Source organism: Brachycentrus maculatus, unplaced genomic scaffold, assembly GCF_059751285.1.
Source record: "Brachycentrus maculatus isolate JH-2025_06_01 unplaced genomic scaffold, ASM5975128v1 h1tg000154l, whole genome shotgun sequence".
Lineage (NCBI taxonomy): Eukaryota > Metazoa > Arthropoda > Insecta > Trichoptera > Brachycentridae > Brachycentrus > Brachycentrus maculatus.
In genome coordinates, this window is record NW_028280907.1 from 252,310 (window position 1) to 267,855 (window position 15,546).

General features: G+C 31.8%; 3 protein-coding genes across 4 annotated transcripts; 1 reads left to right on the plus strand and 2 right to left on the minus strand.

Moving 5' to 3' along the window:
- Positions 1–77: 77 nt before the first annotated feature.
- LOC148308637 (epimerase family protein SDR39U1-like) lies at positions 78–4,902 on the minus strand. Its single transcript, XM_088261419.1, has 5 exons — positions 4,693–4,902; positions 3,785–3,989; positions 2,782–3,022; positions 797–1,027; positions 78–288 (listed from the first exon to the last, which is right to left on the minus strand). Exons 1-5 carry the CDS (start codon positions 4,712–4,714, stop codon positions 79–81), a joined length of 909 nt encoding a protein of 302 aa, XP_088117545.1. The 5' UTR covers positions 4,715–4,902; the 3' UTR covers position 78.
- Positions 4,903–4,956: 54 nt separating this feature from the next.
- LOC148308638 (tRNA-splicing endonuclease subunit Sen34-like) lies at positions 4,957–8,648 on the plus strand. The gene is made up of 7 exons (XM_088261425.1): positions 4,957–5,190; positions 5,518–5,604; positions 5,682–5,817; positions 6,659–6,777; positions 7,244–7,348; positions 8,128–8,277; positions 8,426–8,648. The coding sequence occupies exons 1-7, from the start codon at positions 5,139–5,141 to the stop codon at positions 8,617–8,619; spliced, it is 843 nt and encodes a 280-aa protein (XP_088117551.1). The 5' UTR covers positions 4,957–5,138; the 3' UTR covers positions 8,620–8,648.
- A 1,065-nt stretch (positions 8,649–9,713) lies between these two features.
- LOC148308639 (dynein regulatory complex subunit 11-like) lies at positions 9,714–14,190 on the minus strand. 2 transcript variants are annotated; one of them, XM_088261417.1, is made up of 9 exons: positions 13,962–14,190; positions 13,009–13,564; positions 12,110–12,326; positions 11,775–12,003; positions 11,537–11,696; positions 10,914–11,425; positions 10,437–10,712; positions 10,143–10,367; positions 9,714–10,064 (listed from the first exon to the last, which is right to left on the minus strand). In XM_088261417.1, the coding sequence occupies exons 2-9, from the start codon at positions 13,545–13,547 to the stop codon at positions 9,835–9,837; spliced, it is 2,388 nt and encodes a 795-aa protein (XP_088117543.1). In that variant the 5' UTR covers positions 13,548–13,564; positions 13,962–14,190; the 3' UTR covers positions 9,714–9,834. The 2 variants fall into 2 exon arrangements, with proteins under 2 accessions (XP_088117543.1, XP_088117542.1); XM_088261416.1 differs by having other exon boundaries at positions 10,143–10,712.
- Between the last annotated feature and the right edge of the window lie 1,356 nt (positions 14,191–15,546).

Here is a 15,546-nt window from a genome sequence, read left to right on the forward strand (position 1 = left end):
ATACAGGGTAATTTACTATTTTTTTTTCATAAGCCATTAATTACAGAATAATTTAATGAGAATAATGAATTATCTAAATTAAAAGTTTTTGGGAATTAAGTAAGCAACAGCTTTACACGCGGCTTCAATATCACAATACTTGTAAGTGAATCCATATTCTAGACATCTTTTTGGAGTGACCCACTGCCCTTGGGTCAGCATAATTGCCCGGTCTTTTCCAAGTAGGAGATTCATCACAAACGCTGGTACTGGAAAGAGAGCTGGGCGACTCATAGCCTTAGCGAAAGCCTAAAAACAGAAGTTATTATAAATATGTATAGGATATAAGAAGAGTAGAAGTCCCAAATTTGATGTGACTTTGGATGAAATTTATGTGCATTACATTATTTGGCTGACTATGGTTACTAGTTGTACATAGAATGCGAAAAATCAAATAAAAACTATAAAATATCTATGCTTTAAAACAATCTGAAATTTTCTATAGTTTCAGTGATTACTATGGAAAAGTGAACTATATTGTTTTGGGAGAATAATAGAGATTTTTCAAAAAAATATCTAAATTAATGAAATTTTTATCATTTTTTATACTCATCGAGCATTATTGGCTTCAAGCATAATTTTGGACATTCTGTGCCTTATTTTTTCCTCTGAAGATTGGTAGATTGATAGATGAATATTATCTATATTACTACCCGATGCTAGACTCACAAAATGACCACATTGAAGATCTTAATTTAATGATGTGTTTCGAGAATTTTTTACCATTTTTTTTTCTTAATGTAAAATAACTACTTACTCTTGTAAATTGACTATTAGTTGTAGCCATTGGGGATACACCATTTAATACCCCTTCCACATCATTTTTAATACAAAAGTAAAACAGCTGTATGAGATCATCAATATGAATCCAGGGCAGGTACTGCAATCCATTTCCAATTCTGCCTCCCAGTCCAAAAAAATATGGGAGATAAAGATTCTTTATCATTCCTCCTTCCCTTCCGAGCACAACTCCACTGCGAATATTCACCTTTAAATAATCACCAAAAATGGACATTGTAAGTACACATAATTATTTTTAATGTAATGCTGCTGTACTGGTCGTTCTGATAAAGAGATTGAGACATAGAGATATATATGAGAGATATATTAACAAAACTAATGTTATCTAAAATATCTGACCATATACCAAATGCTTTAAATATAAAGAAAAAACTATTATTTAAAAAAAACTTGTAGCACCATGACACTAAAAAATTTAGGAATTTAACAGTATCAATAGCACAGAATTCTCTTTCATCAGCAATTTGATACAGCGAAGGTGAGCTGGCATTTAGTAAGTCAAACTTATATTCAGAAAACATTTCTTTTCCAGATGTATACATGTATTTTTTACTTACTTATATACATACTATGTGAAATACTCTCAAAATAAAACATGTTACTAAAATAAAACCATCCTCTATTCTCTGTACCCGAGCATATGATAAAAACAATGAAATTTGTTAAATTACGGAATAATATTAAAACCTAAAATAGTTTGTATGTTAGTACGGTTGAGGCGATCATACAAATTGGGTTAAAACAAAAATCAATTTCAATTTCTTTACTCATACGAACGTGTGTGATACGTCCGCTACATTATCGCCCGAATGCAACAAGCCGTACCCTGTATGTTCAGGTACAAAAGAGTAAACCCGCAACTCCAGAAACATTCCATGATATGTCAAATTATTCCTACTCACCATATGTATACAAATAAGTCATATGGCGCATTTATTATTTAGCGGTCAATATCGCTGGCTATCTCATTTGCAGAATATGTCGAGATTATGTTGATTGATACAAAATATATTCGTAAAAATATTCACTAGAATAAATATTATATTACCAAAAAATTCCAGCACCTTTTGCTTTGAGAGCCTCGGACTTGCAAAGAATTTAAAAAAAGGTCAAAAATGGGTCTTTTGTTTTCGAAATTGTCTGGTACATTGTAAATAAATATTGTTATATATGAGAAATCTTATGAAAATAAAAACCAAGGATTTTAACAAGCAGGGTGGTTAATGTAAATAGAGTAACTTCCACATCAAACGAAATTCATGAAAAACGTGATCATTGACAATTGATATCTTACTAGCTTAATATTGCCCTGAAAAAAATCCCAAACCGGATTTTAAACTTGTAAACCTTTGAAAATGACTAACTGCATTTATGTTTATTTTCTTGCTAAGCAAAAGTGACTTAAATGGCCCTCCTGAACATTTTACGTTTTGTTAGTTGGTCACTTTCTCCTGTACGACTACGAAATATTGTATGATTGGTTTTCATATGGTAATAGAGGTAATTTACTTGAATAAAAAAAATCAAGCGATTTGTTATATTAATAAAAGAAATACATGAAATTTATGTAGGAAAAATATAGGTACCTTATGCAAGTGGGAAAGTAGGCATTCAAGTATTAATAAAAAAAAATGTTTTTGCCTACAATTTTCAATTATAAATTACATGAATTAATAATAACTCACAAGTAGGAAGAGGCTATAAAACTTGTAAAATTGGAGTCTAAGTAGGGCCATGATGAGCGGTATTGCATACAGGATGAATTGGAAAAACAGATTATTTCTTAGAGTGTAAACAGTCAAAAGAGAAGATTAAGACATTAGTATTTTCTTGTTATATTTATAATAATATAATGTGGCGGCTTTTGGTATGTAAAATCACAATTATTGTAGCGGCTTTTGATGCGTTAGATCACAATTATTTATGTTTGAGTGAACTTACCGTTTTGCACACTCCCGGATTTTTCAGTTCAGCTGCACTTTCCCAGTGGTGGCACAGCTTGGAGAGATAGTCAAACTCGTGGACCTCTGTGTACTCGTTATAGTTCACACAGTCAGAGGGGGGATAAATCCCAACTCCCGACATCACAATAAAGGAAGCTGGTTTATCACAACTCTCATCTATAGCCTTAGCAAGCATACATGTTGTCTTTATCCTGGACTCGTATACAGTTTGCTTGAATCTAACAAACAATTTATTATAGATTCAATTCAATTAAATTTATTTACAATTAACATACACATTACAAACTTAAAATTTGAAGCGTATACATTAAATTACATTAAAATCGAAAATATGCAAGAATATTACATATTGCTAAAGGTGTAGAAGAATCCCGCATCGGAAAACTCCTTCAGACACATGGAACAGATCAATATCCAATGAGATATTGTTCAACATAGAGGTACTCTTCCTACAGGCATAACCATCGGCAGGTTGGTCCTGTGTATAGGAATGTGAAACAATCTATGCCGACGCTGTCTTAGGTAACTATCGGGAACATACATTTGATTAAAGCAATGTTTCTCAAAATTAACAGTTTTTTTCCTATATTATGATGCTAGCATTGTGATCAGTAAACTAATAATGTGTAGATTATGGTCAAAACATCTTCTCTTCTTCTAACCCTTATCTACACCCAATGGTGCATAGGGCACTGAGTCATATTGACCCAGTGTTATCTTGATTGTTACTTACAAGAAGGCAAGGTGATCACTCCTGCGCTTCAGGGACCAGTCCAGGGTAATATTAAATAAATGAATTAATGGAGTGTAAAATCACTAATATTTATTTTCACCCCCCTGGGAATCGAACCCAGGACCTTCAGCACGGTAGCTAAACGCGCTAACCATCATGCCACCGTAGTGGCTAGTCAAAACAGAGTGCAAACTTAAATATTTTAAAACCCAATAAAATATACCACTAATAAAATATGTATAATTACTCAGGTGTCCATCGTTTTGTAAAATCAAGTACATTTGCTCCTGACAAGTTGATTACGGATGCCGTTCTTTTGGGTATTCCATGTCTGGCTAAGTACTCCCATGTAATAGCGTTCTTGGAAGGTGTACGTGATATAATAGTAACTTCATAACCATTCCACTTCAGAAAGTGAGCCAATTGTTTGCCAATAAATCCCGTTCCTCCACCTGTAAACAATTAAATACATTTTGAGCCATACTACATGAAGAATTAATTCAATAAAGACTTGAGTACTTTGACCCTATCTTAAAGCCATTTACCGTCTTGCAGGCACTGATATGCAGTAATAGCATGTGATTGACATTAACCCCTTGTGTGATTGCCCGAATACAATTCGGGTAGGTATTTTGCTGACACAGTGATTTGCCCGAACCCAGTTCGAGCACATTGTACACAAAACTTTTTTTAGTGATTTGCCCAAATCCAGCTCGGGCCATTCCCCCACCAGTCTAGATATATCCATTCTTCCTTTTGTTTTTTTCCTAATATTGTTTATTTATGTTTTATACTGATTTATTATATTTCAAAATATGATTTTAAAAAAAGGTGGCTTTTTTGACCCACTTTTTTTCCAAGAGGTTGACTACAGAAATGGTTAAGGATAGTCAGTAAAGCTCTTATATAGCGATGATATTGAAATTATGATTTTTGTAGTATCGCAATCAAGGATTAAAATAACGCTAGTTTATATTACTGAACTATATTCAGTAAATAAAGCGATAAAACAGCTATTATTGGATATAAAAGATTTGCCTATTCGATATGGTTATATAATTTTTATTTACAAGCATTATGCTACAATACATAAAAAATAGGAATTTAAATTTACATACGTTTATAAATAACTCAAGTTATTAAAAATTGACTTACCTATTAATATACGCTGAGCCATTTCAACGTGGTTTATTTGTAAATATCATATTATCCCAAATCCAACCAATATTTTTAAACAAGCCGGGGAAGAAATGTCAAAATACTCAAAAATATTCGAATTCTTTTCTTCGATGAGTGATGCCATTTCAAAATATTGTTGTAGGACCCACATTATAGCCTGCCCAAGGTGTTTCACTATTTATGTTTGGCTTATTGATCTATGAAATGTTGAAATCTATGGAACCAAATGTCACCATGTATATAGTCTTTGGTCACAATCACAGACTAACTATTTATATGACAGTGACAGCGGCTGGAGAATTTGAATATTTTTAAATTTCTATAAATATGTATATGATATTACCATAACAATTCAACAATAAAAGCGTTTTTTTATTATTTTAAGTTCACAGTAAAAGCAAATAGTTATCATATCGTAAATTATGATAACGTTGTATTATTCTGATGGTAAAGCCTTCGTTTGGAATGCTGACGGTAATAAATCTAACTCCACATAATTGATAAATAAATCAAACTCCGTTTTATTGATTCTCGAAGCATATTTTTAATATAAAATTAAATCTAACAAAAGTATGAGTTTGTGGTCGTGGTAGTCTCAGACTCGAGATCATAATATCCATTGTTCGATCACCAATTTTTCGTTGGTTTTTTTTTTAAACAGTATGTTTTTGTATATATTATATTTTTTTCTCCCAAAATGTGAATTGTACATAGTATTTTTTTATTAGCTATTTTTATGGAAAATTGTAGGAATATTTTTTACGCTTCTATGAATTAAGTTATATTCCATTAAATTTATAGATTGGATGAAAATTCGTATGACATATAGAATTATTGGTGAATTGATTGGAGCAATTGCACCCTTTCCACGACATGGAGGATTTCATGGTAAGAAATTAGTTGGAATGTTTAAATGTGCAGTTTAATATTACTATGTTAGAGTAATTTTCAATTAAATTTTCCAGGATTTCCGATGACTTTAATGTCCGAAGAGGTAGCATTGCTTGTTGAAGAAGGTTTTTGTAAACTTGTAGAATCAACAGATTTATGTCATAAGGCAGCAGACAATATCATTAATTTAGCGGAAGAAACTGAGAAAAAGTATGTAAAACTATATGTACAGTGAAACCTCTATCTATCGTTTTTAAAGGGACCTATTCAAAAAAATTATGAATGTGGGATTAAGAAGTCAATATACAAGGAGATTCGATTGAGTAAAGATACCGTCCTCCCAATCTGCATAACCATTGGTAGATTGAGATTCTAAGAAGGTACATGTTTTAGATGTAAATAAATGTTTTTTTAAGAAAAAGCGCAACAGAACCAAAAAATAGTAACAAGCATATTTATTGCATTGTAAATAATCTGTGATTGATATTTATTTTTTCTGTTTTGTTTCCGTAAGTCTACAGTATATTTTCAGCTTTGCAAATAATACCTATTTCAGCATCAGTTATTGAATGCGAACGTGTAGAAAGTTTTCAATCTTTCAAAGAGTGTGCATGCTTCTGAAAATTAAGGTACAGCCAGCGGCTCCTCTTCATCAATATTGACCTCTTCTGCAGCCTCCGCCAACCTCGCGTCACACAAGCTTTCGATAGTTTCTATCCCACACATTGGAATATTGTCATTGAATGTAACAAAATTCATAAGAATGTAAAAAACACAGACAAAATATACAAAATATAATTCAAACGATAAATGCGGTAAAATGGTGATACAGAAATGATAGATTTGATCTATTTCTATATGAAATGAATTCAGGGTAGAAGAAATAAACAACACATCGGGGAAAATGATTATACGAGGAACGATAGATAGAGATTTCACTGTATTATGATAAAACAATTGACATATTTAAATGCTTTTTTCTTATTAAAAATTATCCATAAAAAACATGATATTTGAAATTAGTTTTAACTTAAATCATTTATATTTTTAGATTGTACTCCGAACAAGTAGAATGTATGAAAGAAAAACGTGTAGAGCAAATTTGTTCAAGAATAGATATGATTATAGCTGGAAAACAAAAAAAGTTGGCTATCCAAGGAAAAGTTTTAGGTAAATATTTATGATATTATTATGTGTTTTTTTAAATATCATTCAAATGTAGTCCACGTCCATAGTGTAATAGTCAGCACGCTCGGCTACCGTACTGGAGGTCCCGGGTTCGATTCCGGGGGAGGGAGTTAAATAAATATATGTTTTTTTCACTCTAATATTTATTCAATACTACCTTGGATTGGTACCTGAAGCGGAGGGCTGATGCCCTTTCCTTCATGTGTTGACAATTAAGATAACACTGCGTTTATATGATGTTGTGCCCTATGCACCATTAGGTGCGGATGAGGGTTTTGAAATTTGAATTGAAAATAAACACCAAAATTATTCTTCTTCTAACCCTTATCTGCACCCAATGGTGCAAAATCAAACACACAAAAATTAAGTCACTTATTTATCCCACTTCAACGGAGCTATTTTTTATGTACTGCATTTGTAATTAATGATAACTGTTCTGGATTTTCAGATTGTAATCGAGATAGTATGCTTCAAGAAGAAATACAGAAGATACAACCTCTTAGTATGGGAAATACATTAGTTCAAATTCCTACTGAACACCCTTGGCCATACAGTTGAGTTCCGAATTCTATTTTACTATTGACATAATGTACAGGTAGTTTCAACTTATGGACATTTGACTTTGCTATTTTGTTAATTCCAAAAATACCGTTTATTAGTCATTTTTAAAACATTGACAATCGAGAATATGATCTAATCCTGCATGGATCTTGATATATTTTTTTACTATTATGGAAGAATATGATCACAATAGAGAGTTTTAATTTCATATTTGAGGGTAATTCAAAAACACAATGGCCGTTCATTAAGATCAGAAGAAGAAAAGCTCTATTGAAACTATTGTTTTAAAGAAAACAGTAGATTTATACAAAACTAACTTACCATCACACCACTTTTCCGCGGGGGTAGGCAGAGAGCATAGAATGCTACACCACTCTGTTTTTGCAAACATTTTTCGCCTCTTCCAAGTTTATGCATCTCCTCATACATACCCGCCGATTATTTCGACTCTATATATATTTACCAATAAATAATTGTAAAATGTTCCTATACACCTTATATTATATCTATGAACAATTGAAATTTTGCTTTTGTAAAATGAATATTTTATATTATTTTAAACACACTTTTTTAACATAATTTTGCCTTCAGAAAATTCAACTCTTATACATTTTTCAGTAACTAATTATATAGGAATGTAAAGGACCAACCATATTTCCAATATTAATTAATATTAATTCAAAATATAAAATAATTTAATGCTGTCAGCTATATTCTACAGTTTTATCGTAACTTATTTTGAAATTTATTTAAAAATGTAAAGTTTTTTAGGTACAAAAGATGTTGACATAAGCAAATTGAATCCTAGTGTAACTTCAGACGAAGGAAAACTGCGATATGCAGTTTTTAAAGATTTGTGGAAAAAGGGTCACTACATAACTGCCGGAACTAAATTTGGAGGTGACTTTTTAGTTTATCCAGGTAAGGATATTTTATAAACACAATATTACTTTTTGTGATAAAATTTAATCTCATTATTCAAATATACACCATGGTGTTAATCAATTACTGACTTGCTTGAACAGGAGCGATATTATTTTTCATTTGTTTTAAACGTGTTTTTTTTTAGGAGACCCTGCTAAATTTCATGCCATGTATATCGTTAAGTGTTTAACATCGCAAGAAGAGGAATTGCAACTATCCAGCATTGTGGGGTTCGGTAGACTGGGAGTTTCTGTCAATAAATTGACTGTTTATGCTTTTTTAAATAATGAAAATGAAGTGGTATATCAATCTTTACAGTGGCATGAGACTTTGTGTTAAAATAATAAATATTAATGAAAATTTTCAAATCCTCTTTGATTTTCTGCATAATACCATTTTTTTAGACAGTTAAAAATCGTGTTATAAAGGATGAAAAAGTATTTTAAACAAAAATTAAAGCAGTGCATGTTTAACCTTGGCTCGTAACGCATGTTTGTGCTGAAACATTTAGTGCATGTTGGTCTTCGGGTCGACCAAAAATTGCATGTGTTAAATATTTTGTGTAGTTTTAAGTGTATAAATGGTGCTATGGTGGTGAAGGGTGGTATTGTTTGCATGTTGTGGTAGTGATTGTCCTGACGAAGAGACGGGTACGTCTCGAAACCGGTAGACATAAAAATCTCAGTGAGTGGTTATATACTAATATTATTAACATTTTTATAAAAAATAAATAAGTAAAAATCAAAGGATTAAAAATGTTACAAATTCTAGAATGACTTTTTTCATATAGCAGATTTTCTCTCATCTTAACCTTTTAACCGCGTTGACTTTGTTCCTAAGAGATGCCCTGCGCGGCGGTATTTCGCCGTTTTTTAAATGATTACTTTTATCATGTATTTAGTTAAGAAACTATTTATTTTCCTAAACAAAAACGTTCAATGGGATTCATTTTGCCTTTTTGGTACTCTGTAATACACATGTGTCACATTATTCTTGAAATATATCGTAATATAAACAAATTATATCGTAACATACATAAATCAAAGCACGCATCGTGTGTCACTCTTACCCACTGGCGATGCGTAGCGTCGAGAGTGAGACAGATATAGGGCATGATTATGGCGCGGACTAATTACCGACCGCAAGAAAAATCAGGGATCTGTTCTTTTATTTATCCTTGTGATGTTACAAATAATTAGTCAGATATTTCAACAGATGTCATAAGGCCAAGGATTGACATATTATTTTATCAAAAGTTCCACACCATGAGAAAAATCCCTTTAAGTTGAACTGAGGTTGGAAACTTGGAGCAATGTAAAAACACAAACGCTTATGTCAGCCGCGTATGGGGCATGTTTTGTTAAAACACATACGGTTATGCGAGCCGCGTGGATCCGGTTAATTTGCATTTAGTTGACAGTTAAAGGTTTGATAGAAATGTTTCCAATATTAATTTTTTTATTTGTTGTGTACAGGTGAGATAAAAAAATATAAGTTATTTATATAAAATTGCAATCAATAAAACTTGGTCAATGATATTATTTAATTTTTCTTTCATTTTTTGGTAGTTTTTTTATTTCCTTGAAGAGCTTCTAGATATGCTGTTTTTTGCCGTCCAACCGCGGTTTTCCACCAAAATTGTTCAGCCGCTTCATCTTCTTCCTTGAAAACTGGATCGTGTTTACTCAAAGCTAGAATCACCTCATTTGCAGTTAGAGGTATTACTCGTAGTTGAAGCATCCTTTTTGTGGTAATAACGCTTTTAAGGACCCTCAGGATTTCACCTATTGACAATAGAAAAAAAAAACATTAACTATATGTAATACATAAATGATACAGTAATTATTTTATTACATGCTTACCAATAGTATAACCATCGGATAACTTTGCAATAGCAGAAACTTCAAACAAGGGTCCTATTCCGCTATATTGCCTTAGTTGGTTTTTCCACATATTAGAGACGGTGCCATAATCTGGGCGAGGTATCATTATATACTTTTGAAATGCAGCTTGTAAGGATTTTACATCAGCATCCCAAGGAACACATGATGTTCCAACCACTAGTATTCTATCTTCCGCAGAGATACCTAAAAAGTAAAATAATAAAAATAGCTGCCAATGCAATCTACTTATGATTAAAATAAATCCTAACTTACTTTTTATTATTTTCGGTATGTCCTTTTTCAAACGTTTAGGGTCTGTTAAATCTGTTTTCGGGACCTTCTTAAGAAATGGTTTTTCAGCATCGTCTATAAATATAACGGATGGTTGTAGTAATCTCGAAACTTTAGAAATCAAATGAACAAGCATTATCAATCCTGGTTTTCCTGGATACTTTCCCACCAGATTTGCAGGAGACAAGTCAAAAAGAACCGCACCTATTGCGGTGCATATAGCGTGAACCAACATTTTCTTTCCACTTCCACGAGAACCTAGAATGATATTAATTATTGCGTTAGATGACCAAATATTAAATAAATATTGTTTGTGCAACATAAATCTGTTTCATAAATACACAAGTCATGTCAACAACTGTCAACGCGGAATTAGGTTTAAATTGATCTATACCCAAGGAAATGAAAGATCTCTCTTTCTTGAGTTTTAACACTGCAGTGGACATTAATATAGTTTACCTGAAATGAGCACTGATTTGACTAGAGGTAATGTTTGGTGTAGAGTGTCTGATCCCATGGGAATAATGCAGTATTGTTTTACAAGTTGTCGAATATCTCCCAAGCATGGTAATGGTTCTTTTCCAAGTTTCCGAAATTCATAAGCAGCATAAGAATTCTCTCCTATATATGAATCAATGGACACTTCTGGATACTTTTTTATTATTCCATTCATTATTAACTCTTCAAATAAAGACTCCGTAGTTCTGTCCGGTGTGAGGTCTTTTTCTTTCTTCTTTTTACCTTTCTTTCCCCCTTTTCTACCTTTTTTAGGCTTTTTCTTTTTGGTTTTTTGACCATGGTCTTTATCCCACGCAGCTTGAAGTAAATCTAGCTCTGCTCTCATCAGTTCATCCGCAACTTTTCGTATTTCCCCTTCCACAAGATTATATTTGTCTTCTCGAATTATAACCTCATCATGAAGTTGATTTATATTATCTTTTTCATCTTTATATTTCCATATTTCTTCATATCTAAAAATAATATATTTTAGCCATAACATTTCGCAATATTAATTTCAAAAGTATATATATTTCAGTACAGTTGCTATATTATTTAAATCAAATATACAAAGTGAAACATACTCATTGTTGGATTGAACGACATTAGGTAGTAATTTGGTGGGAAGTATTTTGTAGCCAATTTCTTTTTTTTCCTCTTTTTTTCCTTCTTCCTTATCTTTTTTACCATCTTTACTATTTTTAGATCCCTTAGAAGAGCTGACACTTGATTCAGTTTCTTCACCTAAATATTGCATTAGTAAAAAATAATAATACTGATACATATATTTTTATGAGTGATTTTATGAAAAAAACCTTTTACCTTCAGTACTCTTAAACATAGCTCTGGACCCTCCCTGTTCTTCTGGTGGGAACTCGGGCATTTTCCCCGATTGGTCGTAAGTCTCTCTGAACCAATGCCTTATTTCATCCGTGATTTCTTCCATTATGAGAACACCTTTCTTGTCCCTAATATTTGTTTCAATTTTCTCCAGAGCTTCTACATATTTCTTTTCATTTTCAGCCTGTAGAGCACGTCTATGTTCTTGCGTCTAGAAAACAATTGAAAAAACGGAAAATATCAACGCCAAAAATTAATAAATTAGAAAATATATGCGTGTGTATTATAAATACTTTCTATAAAAATTGTTTCTATACCTTTTCTACTTGCATTTGAGTTTCGCTTTCCTTGAGGGGTGTTTGTATCATTCCTATCAGTATCATTTCTTCCATTTTCCGTTTCTTTACATTCCGACGAGCAATAAAACCTCTCCACATCTTTTGAATCATTAGTGCAGAAACGTAACTTATTTCTTCCTTTCTTTCTGGTTTCCCTTGTTCTTTCAACAGGCGAATTTCCTTCATGAAAATACATCTAAAAAACAAAGAATGTAATAATCTGTATTTTCAAATGTCTATATTAATTGTAAATGAATGATGAAAGCAAATTGAATGTCATGAAAGTAATCTGAGCTTCTGTGAAGCCTCTTCAAGATAGTTAAGGCATATAGAGCAAATAGAAAATGAGAGAATGTTTTAGTATAATTTGAAAATATGAATGTGAGAGTAGGGAAAGGGAAGAACAATCTAAGGAAGTCCCAGCAGGACCAAACTATTTTCTTTTCTAACCCAATGGTACAAAGGGCACTGCATTGTTTAGAAGCAGTTATCTTGATCGTTAAACACACAAAGAAAAGGTGATAAGCCTTGAGTTTCATGCACCAGTCTAGGGTAATATGAAATAATTTATATTCAACTGAAAAATCACTTATATTTATTCTGACCCCCCTGGGAATCAAACCCGGAATCTTTAGCGCAGTAGCCAAACATACTGACTACTATACTACTGAGGCGAACAAAAACCGAACTGTTACCAAACTATGTATTTGTAACATCAAATCTGGCTGTGTCAAAAGTATATATCTAGATACATGAAAGCAAAGGAAACTAGGAGTGTATGACGGGACAGACATGTGTGCTAGGCGTTCCATCCTCCCTCGCTACCCCTGCAGGAAACGCCATAGTAGCAATCAAGCATATATATATATTATGTTTACCTCAGCCTTCCCTGTCTCGCTCTTTCGTGAATTTGTATAATTTTAATAGCTTCGAGTTCCGTCAACTGTATTTTTTTACTTTCCCCCTCTTCGTAACCTAAGTTCTGCAGAACGTTTTCAATAAATTCTTTTTTGTACTTTATATCCTCTAGTCGTTCGTTTCTAAAATATTTTGGTACTACTATTTCGGCGTCATTTGGAGAGAGGCGTAGTTTCATTAAAACATCATCATTGTAACTGTGTTCCGATAAATCAACACCTTCCAAATCCGTTTTCAATTCCACAACCCGACCGAGACATCCGTCCAGCAATTTTCTAATTAAAAGTCGTTTTTGGGGATGAACAATTTGATCGTAACACTCTTGTAGTTTATTAGAGGCAACTATGTATTTGTAATACACCTCACTAAGTGCGGCATGAAAAATTTCTTTTTCAGGCTGCGGATGTGGTTCATTTTGAAGGAATGTATCGATATTAGCTGCTTCAGACAAATCAATTCTCGCTTCTGCCCATAGTTTATTATATGTATTGTGAGACATTTTGGGTAATTGAAATCCTTAAACACAATTAAAAATGTATAAATATTTATTAGTTAGTGCTATCATGACAAGTCCTTTGATAATATTATGATATTGATTAAACATTAGCTCCATAGTAATATTTTTGAGTGGTGATAGAAACACAATTATTAAAACAAATGTGTTCATACTATTATTGATTTCACATTCGCTAGATTTTTTTCTAGTGTACACTGAGGATAGAACACCAGGTGTTATGTAATATTTTAACGGTAACACCGTGCAAATACGTATTTTATTGATAGATAATTAATAACATACATTTCAAAGGGGACAAAATTTGCAGATAAGACAAGTATTATAGTTTTTTTTTTTTATATAAAATATCAGCAAACACTTTCTAATAAAAATTAAATATTTTTCTCTAATACTCACCTTATTTTTTATTATTAAATTAATCTAAATTTTACTAAAATTTTGAGAATATTATTTACAATGTTTACATGCTTTTCTTGTATTTGAATTTTTACATAAAAATTTTGATTAACATTTTATTAAAAATATCCTTATATCCACATTTTGAATAAATATTTTATTTATATTAAAAATAATATATGTATAAATTTTTACATAGTCCTGTATCACATTTTGATTTTTTTTTGTTAATGTCAAATTAATAACACTCATAGATATTTAAATACTTTTTTATTTCACAGTATTCTTTTTTAAAAGAGTTACTTATTAGTACTTACCTAAGCAATATTATTTTCAAGCCATTTACCTCATTTGTTCTCCTCCTTTTTCTTATCCATGCCAAATGGTGCATCTTTTGGTGGCAGTCTAAAAAGCATATATAAATATAATATATTCTGGTGGGAATCGTATGTGAGAAGTCACCTTATCACCAGTTATCACACACAACCTTGGTGAATAGACTAAAAAATATCTTTTCTACATACCTAAGTCAATACTAAGTCCAAATTATTTTATTTTTATTTCATTTCAGCTATTTTAATTTTAAAAGTGTAAAAGAGGCATGATAGAGTTCTCACTCGCACTTATATATGGTCAGTATGCACAAGTGAGAACTTCATTAAGCCTCTCTTTTATGTTTTTTCGACAAGAGTTTAGAAGTTAAAGGTCTGGTAATAGTGTTTAACTCTCTGACATGAGTTTTAATGAAGATTTTATTTTGAAAGGCAGGTTTTTTAAAATTTCTAAAATAAAATAATGCATTACTGCAAGGCATCAAATAACATTCCAGTATTTGTTTTTTTTTAAATGCTTTCATTGAATGTTAAAACTTAAAATAATGAACTGCTTTTAAAACTGGTACTAACATCGATACACAAAGGTTTTCCATCCGGTATTTGTTTTTTTTTTTTAAAGAGAAGTATTTTTGTTTTTTATTATTTACAAAAATACTTCAATTTCATACTATTTCTGTGAGCCTAAGTGGCTCATTATAAGAAATAGGTATCAAATTGTGGTAGAGTGAGTTTGAACCAAGAAACTCTTACTCAAGAGCCCGCGACACTAGCCACGGGACCACGACCCGACACTTTATTTACACAACTGAATATTAAATTAATAATAGTTTCACGGGCCATAATAAATTTTGTTCATATTTTTTAATAGCAAATATACCAGAATAATACTCATATTGCGCAACTGGGTCCACAACAGTCCATACACATAGAGCCAACCTGCGAGAATACCTCAACTACCTCATAAGATAATACAGTAAAATCGGTTTGAACTATTTCTTTACCGGAGTGCCCATACCAGGTATGAAGAAATCCGCAAAGGCTCTTTTTTGCCCGTTTATATTAGCAACAAATCGGGCAAGGGGTTTATCAATTTCTTTTACACAAAAATTTAAGTAAAAAACGTTTGCAATAACAATTACTTTTTATTAATCATAATTTATTTTAGTGATGATGTATCAGATATCTACAATTTGAAAAATAAACATTCTTTAACACTAAGCGCTAAGCTTCGATTACTCACTTAGTATTAA